The 10,807-nt window shown below is 48.8% G+C and overlaps 1 protein-coding gene across 1 annotated transcript in view; it reads left to right on the forward strand.

Annotated features, from left to right (window-relative positions):
- The window catches only part of CPT1A (carnitine palmitoyltransferase 1A), a 51,365-nt gene extending 44,455 nt beyond the window's left edge, over positions 1 to 6,910 (forward strand). The window contains exons 17-18 of the mRNA XM_054171676.1: positions 1,893 to 1,985; positions 6,203 to 6,910. Coding sequence (XP_054027651.1) covers positions 1,893 to 1,985; positions 6,203 to 6,289 — 180 coding nt within the window. The 3' untranslated portion in view covers positions 6,290 to 6,910. The remainder of the gene's footprint in view (positions 1 to 1,892; positions 1,986 to 6,202) is intronic.
- Positions 6,911 to 10,807: the final 3,897 nt, after the last annotated feature.

Raw genomic sequence — 10,807 nt, forward strand, 5'->3', positions numbered from 1 at the left:
TAACTGCATGCATTGGATGCTGCCCAGCAGAGGTGCCACACCTGCTTTAAATGCATGCATTGGATGCTGCCCAGCAGAGGTGCCACACGTGCTTTAACTGCATGCATTGGATGCTGCCCAGCAGAGGTGCCACACCTGCTTTAAATGCATGCTTGGTTCTTCTCAGGAAGAATCAAGGCGGCTCAGGTCAGGTGGCTCAGACCCCCCTGCAGCACCTTTTGCTCCTGTTGCACCAGCAGAATGTGTTATCCTTTAGGAGATTCAGAGTTACCACGGGTGGAACAGGGCTCTGCAACAGAGCCCTCTGCTCTCACATGCATGTGTCCAGGGCTGCAGAGCAGCAGGCTGTTAGCAATATGAAATGCCTTGATGCTTAAACCAGCTGCTCAGGTTGGTAATGTGCACAGGTAATTCTGCTTGAGCATTCTTTGCATTTCCTGCTTAATTAAGGAATGTGTTTGTGCTTGCCTCCAAATGAAGCTACTCAGCATTCTGCTTGTCCTTCTACCCAAGAGTAGTGGCTAAGTCAAGAATAAACCCACTTCCTATCAACTTTGAAGACAGCAGTGTATTGGTAGAGATTTTGACAAGCTGCTGCCTTGCTTCAGTGCTTTCTTGGGATTTGAGCATGGCTGTTGATAATGATCTTGGGAAGCAGACTTTGTGGGGCTGTGGTGAATCTGTTTTCCAAAAGCATGAACAATGAGTGCCACCTAGGAACGAGGGCGAGAGGTGCAGAGTCTCTTGGGGGTTGTTTTTGTAGCTAATATTTCAGCTTTCAGGTGTTCTTGAAGCTGGAATGAGCTCAAAGTGCAGTCTCAAGGAAACCCATCAGTGGCAGTGCTCTTCCATCAGAAACTGACTTGCTGTAGTCTGAAGTCAGAGTTTAAAGCTGTCCAAAAGCTGTGGTGTGGCTGTAAAACAGGGGGTGGTGGCAGCAACCCCAAACACTGTTCCCTCTGGTTTGGGCTGGTGCTGCATTCACTGCTCCCTTCCTTGCTCTTTTTCTCATCCCTTTTATTTCCTTCCTTCAGTTCTCTGCCTTTCTGAGTAACCCTGCTTCACATTTCCCTTCCTTGTCGTTTCTCCTATCCTTGACTTGTGCTTTAGTTCGCTGAAGTAGCCCAGTTCAGTCCCTCAGGCTTTCTATGTGCTTGCTGGTTTGGGGGAGTTCTTCAGGCCTCTGTGGAGTGCAGCTCTGTAGCACTAATGGGGAAAAGAGTGCCAGGCTGCTCAGTAGCAGTGGCAGCAAAAAGCTTTAGGTCATGAACCCTGGAGTTAGGAAAGAGAGGCAGGAGTGTGGCAGCAGGATGGTCTGTCTTTATCAGGCTGAAACTTGGAACTGTTGCTGCTGCTGCTGTTGAAACCGGCCCAGAGCTCTGCTCATGGTGTGGGTGTTCAGAGCTGTGTCTCTGCTATAGGGTTAGGTGGCTTTGCCTCTGGGCAGGTTTCCACAATACAAGGCTTATATGCTCTGTGTTTGTTTACACCTGCAGAGTAATCACAAGGGACAGGGTGTTCAGGTGTACACCTGAGCTGGTTTATTCCTGTCTGCTGAGGCTCTGCAGATAGCTGCTTAGGACCAGACCTTGACAGGACAATGTCCTTGCACAAGGCTTCTTGTTTTAGAGTGTTAAAGCTGGGAAACACCAGAGACAGCTGTCCAGAGCATGGTAATTCTGTGCACTGCAGATGAGCCAAGAAACATTTCGTGAAGTGGGATCAGTTTTCAGCAATAGTTCCCTAGGTGTGGAAGCTTGAAATTTGCTCCAGGAGAAACTGCAACTGCTTGTGGAACCTGTGTAGTAAGAGTTATGTAATGATAAGGTAATGTGGGCATGGAAGGGAAAAGAAGAAATTTTGACTTGTGTTTGTCTTCATTCTTTCCCTAGGTGGCTGATGATGGTTATGGTGTTTCTTACATTATCCTGGGTGACAATTCCTTCCAGTTCCACGTCTCCAGCAAAATCTCTTGTTCTGAGACGGTAAGAGCCAGTCCTGTCCTGTGCCTTCGTGAAGGCCTTCTGTTACCTGCTAGCAAAAGTCTTCTACTCAGCATCTGAAAGCAATGAGTAGGATGTGCTGTGTACAGCTCTAATGCAGGTTTGCTTTCCCACCAGAGGCTGTTTGGTTGGGTTTGGTTGGGTTTTTTATCTGTACATCTGTAACAGCTTATGAACCAAGGGAACCGTCTTCTATTTCACTTCTGCTAACAAGCAGAAAGCAAGCTGTGGCCCAGGGTTGTCTTTACACTTCCAGTTGCCTGGAGGATGAGTGTCTCTTGGGGGTCAGTGCAGTTTAGCTTGCAGATGTAAAGAGTAAAATGGATGCTGCCTACTCTTTTAAATCATCCTAGTTTAATTACTACTGAAAAAAACCCTGGCCCATAAATTAGAGTCCTGTTTCTCAAGCAGAGATCAATCACATTTATTAGACTAACATCCATCAGAATGTGGTAGATGTCATCTATTCAATATCCTGCTCTTGTGGAGGCCTGCTTTGAGGGAGCTTCAGTTCCCCATTCCCCTGCAGCTGCTGAGTCTGTGCAGTAGTAAAGAGCTGAAGTAGTTTTCCCCTTTCGACCTTCCCTTGTCCAAGAGCTCTCAGTGCCTTTGGTTAATCATTAAAGATGGAAAAATCCAAATTTGTTTTTTCAGGGTTCAAAATGTTCTTCAGGTACCTGTTGGCTTGCACTTCAAATTCCCCTCTGTTTTTTCCTTAGTAGTCCAGGCAAAGGTCCATGCAGGAAAGCAGCAGTTGTGTGTGGTGCTGGTACGAGCGGGGCCTTTGCAGTGGGTCCTGTACTGGAGTTGATCACCTCTGTGAGCTTCATTTCCTTCTGCCACTCAGAACAGACAGAGCAAGGCCAGGGTTTGCATACACTTAGGTCATTTTGATTCTTCATTTTAAAAACTTCCTCTGATTTTTGGATTCAAATGATTCAGAATTCTGGTAGGAACTCACATACAAAAGGTTTTTCTGCTCTTCTGGGTCATTAGTTCTAGAATGTCTGAACATTCTGTTGCTTTCTGAACATTAGCTTTGCAGAATCTTGTGCAATAAACACCAAACCTCAGCTGCTTTAAAGTAACAGAGAACTGTAGGTGCCTGATTGCAAAAGAAGAGGATATCAGTTCTTTCTGTAGGAAAGTAAATGTGTAAGCATAGAAGCACAGAATTGTTTGGGTTGGAAAAGGCCTCTGAGATCATCCAGTCCAACCAACAGCCCAACCCCACCATGGCCACCAAACCATGTCCTCAGGTGCCATGGCCACAGGTTTCTTGAACACTTGCAGGCATGCAGACTCCACCACCCCCCTGGGCAGCCTCTGCCAGGCCCTGACCACTCTGCCACCAAAGACATTTTTCCTCCTCTCCAACCCAAGCCTCCCCTGGCACAATTCCAGGCCAGTTCCTCTCCTTCTATCCCCTGAGCCTGGGGAGCAGAGCCCAACCCCCAGCTCCCTGCAGCCTCCTCTCAGGGAGCTGCAGAGAGCAATGAGGTCTCCCTCAGCCTCCTCTGCTCCAGGCTGCTCCCTCAGCTGCTGCTCCCCAGCCTTGTTCTCCAGACCCTTCTCCAGCTCTGAATCTGCTCCAGCTCCTCAATGTCCTTCTTGGATTCAGGGCCAAAAACTCAGTATCCAGGCTGTGGCCTCCCCAGTGCCCAGTCCAGGGGCACCATCCCTGCCCTGCTCCTGCTGCCCATACCTTTGCTGCTCCAGGCCAGGCTGCTGGTGCCCTTCTTGCCCACCTGGGCACTGCTGGCTCATCTTCAGCTGCTGGCACCCATCAGCCCCAGAGCCTTTCCTGCTGGGCAGTTTGCAGCCACTCTGCCCCCAGCCTGGAGCATTAATGGGTTTTTAGTGACCCAAGTGCAGGAGCTGGCACCTGGCCTTGTAGAACCTCTTACAGCTGACCTCGTTCGGTCAATCCAGCCTGGCCAGGTCCCTTTACAGCACCTTCCAGCAGATCCACACTGCCACCCACTTTAGTGTCATCTGCACTGAGGGTGCCTCAATGCCCTCATTCAGATCATTGATAAAGACATTACAGAGAGCTGGCCCTGGCCCTGAGCCCTGGGGAGCACCACTGTGCCTGCATGCATCCCTGTGCAGCAGAAACCTGAGGTCAGTAGGCTTTGGCGTGGTGAGGCAGGGAAGGGTTGGTTGCAAGTCTCTATCTGAACACCTGGCAGGATTTTATCAAATTATACCTGATGTTATTTTGGTGCAGAAGAGGTAGAGCTGCTCTACAGGCTTTAACCAAATCACTTCATTGTGTGTGTTTGGTTGTAGTGTCTGAGATTTTTATTATGTACTGTCTGATAAATAACTTAGAGAGAGGGTTCCAAGATGAAGGTACAGAGTTTACAACTCTTTACCACTTGAAACCTGTAGTTTGCTTTATAGCTTCACTTACTGCCTGAGGGGATCCTGCAGGAAGGCTGCAGAGAGGCTTTTTACAATAGTGTCCACAGACAGGACAAGGGAAATGGATTTAAACTGAAGGAGAATAGGTTTAGATTGGACCTTAGGAAGAAATTCTTCACTACGAGGGTGGCAAGAGTCTGGAATGGATTGCCCAGGGAGGCTGTGGCTGCCTCCTGCCTGGAGGTGTTGAAGGCCAGGCTGGATGAGGCCCTGAGCAGCCTGGGCTGGTGGGAGGTGTCCCTGCCCATGGCAGGGGGCTGGAGAAGATGGTCTCTGAGGTCTCCTCCAGCCTAAACCATTCTGTGAATCTCTGGTTCTCTGATCTACTCCACACTTGGCCTTCTTGCTCGGCCTCTGCTGTTTCCTGTGTCAGAGCTGCAGTGTTAAGCACATCAGAGATGATCACAACAGCACAGAGACTTTTGTGGGTTAGGTTGGTTTAGTTTGGTTGGTTGGTTTGTTTGTTTTTCCAAAGAACAATTACTAAAGTTCTTAAGAACAAACCACTTGAAATCTATCAGTGTCTTCCTAGAGCACCAACTGCCAGGGCAAGGCAAAGCTCCCATCTCAAGGAGTGCTGCTGGTTTCAGAAGTAAATACAGAGACAGAGAACAAATCTGCTGCTCCTCAAAGGCTTTTTTTGCCCTCTGTGGTCATCTGATGGGCTCCCAGGTAGTGCTCCCAAGCGTGAGGGGGTCCAGGCCTCGATCCTATAAAGGCTGCAGTGTCTGCAGCTGGTTTCCCTGGCCAGGGGGTGACCTTTTGTAGGGGGGCCTGGGGAAAGCTGCAAGAGATGGCTTCTATGAGAGGACACCAGAAGATGCTCCCATGTAAGACAGAGCCAGTTTCAGCTGCCTCCAAGGAGGGTCCCCTGCTGGCCAAAGCTGACCCTCTCAGTGACATCACTTCCAGAGCCACACAAGCACAGAATCCCCTGAGCTGGAAGGGAATCAAAAGGCTCACAGAGTACAAATCATTGCACCCCACAGGACTACCAAAACTAGACCAGATGGCTAAGAACATTGTCTGGACACTGCTTGACCTCAGAGGGGCTTGGTGCCCTGACCGCTTCCCTGGGGAGGCTGTTCCAGTGCCTGACCCCCCTCTCAGTGAAGAGACTTTCCATGATCTTCAAGCCTGCACCTCCCACAAAACAGCTTCATTCTATTTCCTCATGCCCTGCTGCTGCTCACCAGAGAGGGGCTATCAGCATCTCTCTCTCCATTGCATGCAGACTCCACCACCCCCCTGGGCAGCCTCTGCCAATCCCTGACCACTCTGCCACCAAAGACATTTTTCCTCCTCTCCAACCTAAGCCTCCCCTGGCACAATTCCAGGCCAGTTCCTCTTTTTCTCTCACCTGAGACTAGGGAGCAGAGCCCAACCCCCAGCTCCCTGCAGCCTCCTCTCAGGGAGCTGCAGAGAGCAATGAGGTCTTCCTTCAGCCTCCTCCAGACTGAACTCCCCCAGCTCCCTCAGCTGCTCCTTCCCAGCCCTGTTCTCCAGACCTTTCCCCAGCTTGGTTGCCCTTCTCTGACCCTGCTGCAGGCCTCAGAGTCCTTCTTGCAGTAATGAAGAAATCCTTATTCAGTAACAGCGTGAACCAGGATTCATTTGTACAGCATTCATGTTTTTGTGGTTTGGATTTCCCATTTTATGGTACAGTCCAGGCTCTAATTCTCCAAGCTCCAAACTGACTACCTGTGAGAGGTTCCTCCTTTAGCTGCCTGTCAGCACCAGTCTTGGGTTTTCTGTTCTTTTTGCTTCCCCAGGATTCTCACCGGTTCGGACACAACATCCGCAAGGCCATGACTGACATCGTGGCCTTGTTCACCCTCAGCAAGAACTGCACCAAGTGATTGGCCAGGAGCCTCCTCTGCACAGAAGGAGAATTCTTCTGCACAGCCAATGTGAGCGAGGTTTGTCAAACAGCAGCTGGAGAAGAAACTGAGTCACCACCTTCGTGATCACCTAGCACAACCTTAGCAGTGCAGCCAATAGTTTTTGCTTCTTGATTCTTTGTTTCAGTAGTTTGGAAAAGTTTCTTTCCACAATGGGAGACTTGGGAACTCTTTGTTTGTAGGGATGAAGTGTGGAACCACTGCATGAAGTCCTGTCTGGCTGAAGTCCTGCATTTTGCTCTTCATTCCTGTACTCTTGCCCTTTTGGAGTTTTGGTTGGTTGTTGGTTTGTTTTTTCTTTTTTTACTTCACATTAAGGCTCCTTCTGCCCCAGAACCCAAGGGATAAAGAACCACTGCCTGAAATAGCTGGGAAGAGGTTGATTTGCTCTGTGTTCATAGCAGAATGTTTCGGTCTATCTGCTGCTTTGTGCCAGTGAGGGGCAAAACTTGTGCCTGTTCCACTTCATTGTTTTGGGGCTGGGGGTTTTGATTTAGTGTTTTGGTCTCTTTGGGGTTTTTTGGCTGGTTGGTTTGGGTGGGGTTTCTGTGTTTGGCTTTGTTTGTTTGATTGATTTCCTCCCCCAGGTTAATTTCTGTAAAATATTTTTTAAAAACCTTGGTCTAAGCCAAAGGAACACAGCAAGGAGCACTGGGGAGTGCTACTTTGGGTAGCAAAATGTGCACTTAATTAGCCAGATGTGCACTCAGCTAGCAAAACGTGCACTGAACTCGCGTGTTGGCCACATCCGGCTTTGTTTCCATGCAAATGGACCTGTGCTCATCTGAGGGCCTTCCAAAGAGGAGGATCCCAAACCCAGAAAGGAAAAGGTTATGCTGAGAGCTGGTTTTACACTGTTGCAGTGGTGAAGAAGGTGGAGTAACAGTAATGCAGAGGTAGTTTTCAAAGTGTAAGTTAGATCGTGGTGGCCTAAGTAGCCCTGAACGTGTTACCATGTGGTGCAGTTTTAAAGCTCTTCAAAAAAGGAAGGCTTTTAAGCCTTCTGTGGGGTTTAAAGCTCTGGTGAAGTGCTCCCACCTGAAATGGAAAGGTGAGTGCCCATGAAATACAGAAGGAACTTTGCTTCCCAGATGCAGACTGCTTTGAGTGTTTTGGTGCATGATGATGCTGGTGGTTTGAGGTCAGAGTTTCTGGGCCCCAAGGGGTGTCAGACCAGTTCAATGCAACCTGTTGCACAGGGAGGCTGCCTGCAGGGGCTGCTCAGCTGCAGTTTGCCTGTTGCAGCCTAGGAGAACCACTGCTACACTGCAGCCATCTGCAAAAGGGTGAACTTGGAGCTGTGCAAAGTAACTCCAGAATGGGACAAGCCTGGCCTTCCCAAACCCCTCCTGGGAGATGCTTGTGGGAGGGAGGGAGGGAGGGAGGGAGGGGAAAGCTGTTTTGCTTGAAAAAGAGGAAAATGATTTCCAAGTGCAGAAATAAAATGGTTACCACAAAATGGAGCAGCTTTGTACCCGATGCTTCTCTCCCCCATGCCCCAGAGGTGTGGTTTGTTTGACACCTTGCAGTGCACTCTTAGCTCAACTGTTTGTATTTCTGTCTAATTATTTGTTGTTTAAATGTGAGGTACGTGGCATTTACTGATACAGTGACTGCTGCTGCAGAGCTCTGCTGGCTTCTAGAGGCCTTTTGGGGTTAGTCTACAACTCACCAGACTTTGAATGTTTTCTGGCCAGTATTTCTGACCTCTGTGCCTCTTGGTGTTGGCTTTGTTGTGTTGTGTTTTGGTTTTTCACGCTAGCTGTTAGCACACCAGTACAGATGGGTGTTTGAGGTGGGGGAACCTCAGAGAGCCCACATCCATATTTAAACAAGTACTTGCTTACATAAATGCAGAAACCCTTGCAAGGACTTGGCCAGAGACACAGAATCACAGATGGTAGGGGTTGGAAGGGACCTCCAGAGATCATCCACTCCAACCCTCCTGCTAGGGCAGGTCACACAGGAACCTGAACCTGCGGGCACTCATTATTAGGGTACAGTGTGTGGGAAAGGACCATCTGGACTGAGCCTTCCCAAACTTCTGTACCATTTCCTTTTAGAGCTGCAGAAGTTAAAGCCCTGTCCTGTTTTACTGACCCCTGACCACTCTTTGCTTCAATTAACATTAGAACAGATGAGCTTGGAGGAGTTTCTGTACTCAGACAAACACCACCAAGAAAAACACAACAACAGAAGGGCAAAAAGTAAAGGAAAAGCAAAGACTTTGGACTTGCCTCTCAGGTTAAGGTGGTGTGAGTCTCGTTGTAGTTCATGGCAGTGATCAATGCAAGTCCCATTCCCAGTGAGTCCAGCTGGCACAGAGAGCTGGGGGCCATTGGCAATGTTCTCAGCAGTTTGTGGTGTTGGATGTGGTGTTCACAGATCTGCTTTCTGTTGGTTTCCTTTGGGGTAGGTCAGCAGTCCTGAGCAGCTGAGGTTTGCTTCCATTTCCTTGCAAGTGTCAATGGCTTGTAAATAAAATCTGCCTTTTTTGGGGGGGATGTAAATCTTAGGAATGCAGAGGGAAAGTAGGATGTTAATAAAGAATTAATTTAAGTCTGGGTGTTCAGTGTTGTGTACATATAGCCAAGCTGCTTGCTTTTCTTTGCTCAAAAGCCATAGGAATGTAACTGCAGTTTTCTAGATCTGGATGAAGCTCCTCGTGAGGGTGAGCTTTATCCTAAGGGAAGCTGCTCATACTCCAGAGAAACTCATCTGCTACTAAGGCCTTAAAGCACTCTTTGTTTTTCCCTCTCCCATCAATCTAAGAGATTTAAGCCCTTGAGGAGATGGTAAAAGGAAGATTGGGTGATCCTAAATGAAACCTGTGTGTTGAACAGCAGTGTGGAATGGGTGGGATTCCCCAAATCTTTCAGTCATTTCATGCCAGGAGTTGGGAGAGCAGGAGGTGCATTGAGAGGCTAACCCCATCCCAAACCACATATCCTTCTAAGGGTTCTGGTTTTTGAGGGACTCAGGAAGTGTTGCCTGGTCTTGACAACGATGGCTCTAAGCCAGCCTTGGTACCACTTGTCTGCTCCTACTAAATAGATTAATTTAAGCTTTCTGGTTTTATCCTCTGAGGTTGATTTTGTACATCCACAACTTTGTGTCTTTTCTACCCTCTTCTGTCACAATGAAATAAAGTTTCTCAATGACCACTACTTGGTTATGCTGTTTCACGTTTGGGGGTTGTTTCCTGGCTCTTCTTCCCAGCTGCCTTGCTGCTGTTTCTGGCCTTGTGGAACCACTGCTCTCAAAGCCAGGTAGGAGCAGCAGCAGCAGAGTGTTCAGTGCAGCATTGGTCTGGAGCAGTCTTGCTCGTTAATGAACACTTGTCCAGGGTCAGGAGATAGGAGAAGCCACATGGCTCTTAAATGAGATTCCCATAACTGCTGGAATATTTCTGTGCAGCAGTGGCCTTGACAGGGACCAACCTGCAGAAGCTTAATGGGAAGGCAGTGGAGAAGCAGTTGAGGTACAGAAAGCTGACGCTGTGAAAAGGATCTTTGCTCTATCTGAAGATTCCTGACACCTGAAAACTCCAATTGCTTTAAACCTGGGGAGTACCTTGCGTGGTTAAAGGGTTTTGTTGTCATTTTATTTTGTTTTACTCTTTAAAGGTTAAATAAAACAAACCCTAAGCACCCAAACCAAACACACACAAATCCTGTGCAAGACCTACAAACCAGTTTTGTGCCACAGACCATTTTCAGTCCTTTACCCTGCTGGTTTTCCTGGGTCATGGAAGCACAGAATTGTTTGGGTTGGAAAAGGCCTCTGAGGTCATCCAGTCCAACCATCAGCCTAACCTTACCATGGCCACCAAACCATGGCCCCAGGTGCCATGGCCACACCTTGAACGCCTCCGGGGCTGGGGTCTCTACCACCTCCCTGAGCAGCCTCTGCCAGGCCCTGACCACTCTGCCACCAAAGACATTTTTCCTCCTCTCTAACCTAAGCCTCCCCTGGCACAATTCCAGGCCAGTTCCTTTCCTTCAATCACTTGAGACAAGGGAGCAGAGCCCAACCCCAACCTCACTACAGCCTCAGTTTCTGCTGATTTTGATCTTCAATGGTCATAGGTAGTGGCCTGGTAGGTCTGGAATGTTCTCTGAGCTCTCTATGGCTATCTCAGTGACAAGGGCAAGGTTTGCACAGCCAGTTGGAGGAAGGGCACAAAGAGCAGAAGCTGGAAGCAGCTATTTCACAGAGCCACAGAATGGCTGAGGGTGGAAGGGACCTCTGGAGGTCATCTGTCCTGTGGCCCAGGGGATTTCTGAGTATCTCAAAGGATGGAGACTCTACACCTCCCTGGGCAAGCTGTGGCAGTGCTCACTGAATGCTGCAGAGAAAAGGAGTTTGCTGACAATCAGAGGGAAAGGTGCCAGTTCCAGTCAGTGCTGTTTGCCTCTGGCACTGCACACAGGATCACAGATCAGAGGATGTTAGGGGTTGGAAGGGACCTCTGGA

This window comes from Dryobates pubescens, chromosome 22 (genome assembly GCF_014839835.1).
Source record: "Dryobates pubescens isolate bDryPub1 chromosome 22, bDryPub1.pri, whole genome shotgun sequence".
Lineage (NCBI taxonomy): Eukaryota > Metazoa > Chordata > Aves > Piciformes > Picidae > Dryobates > Dryobates pubescens.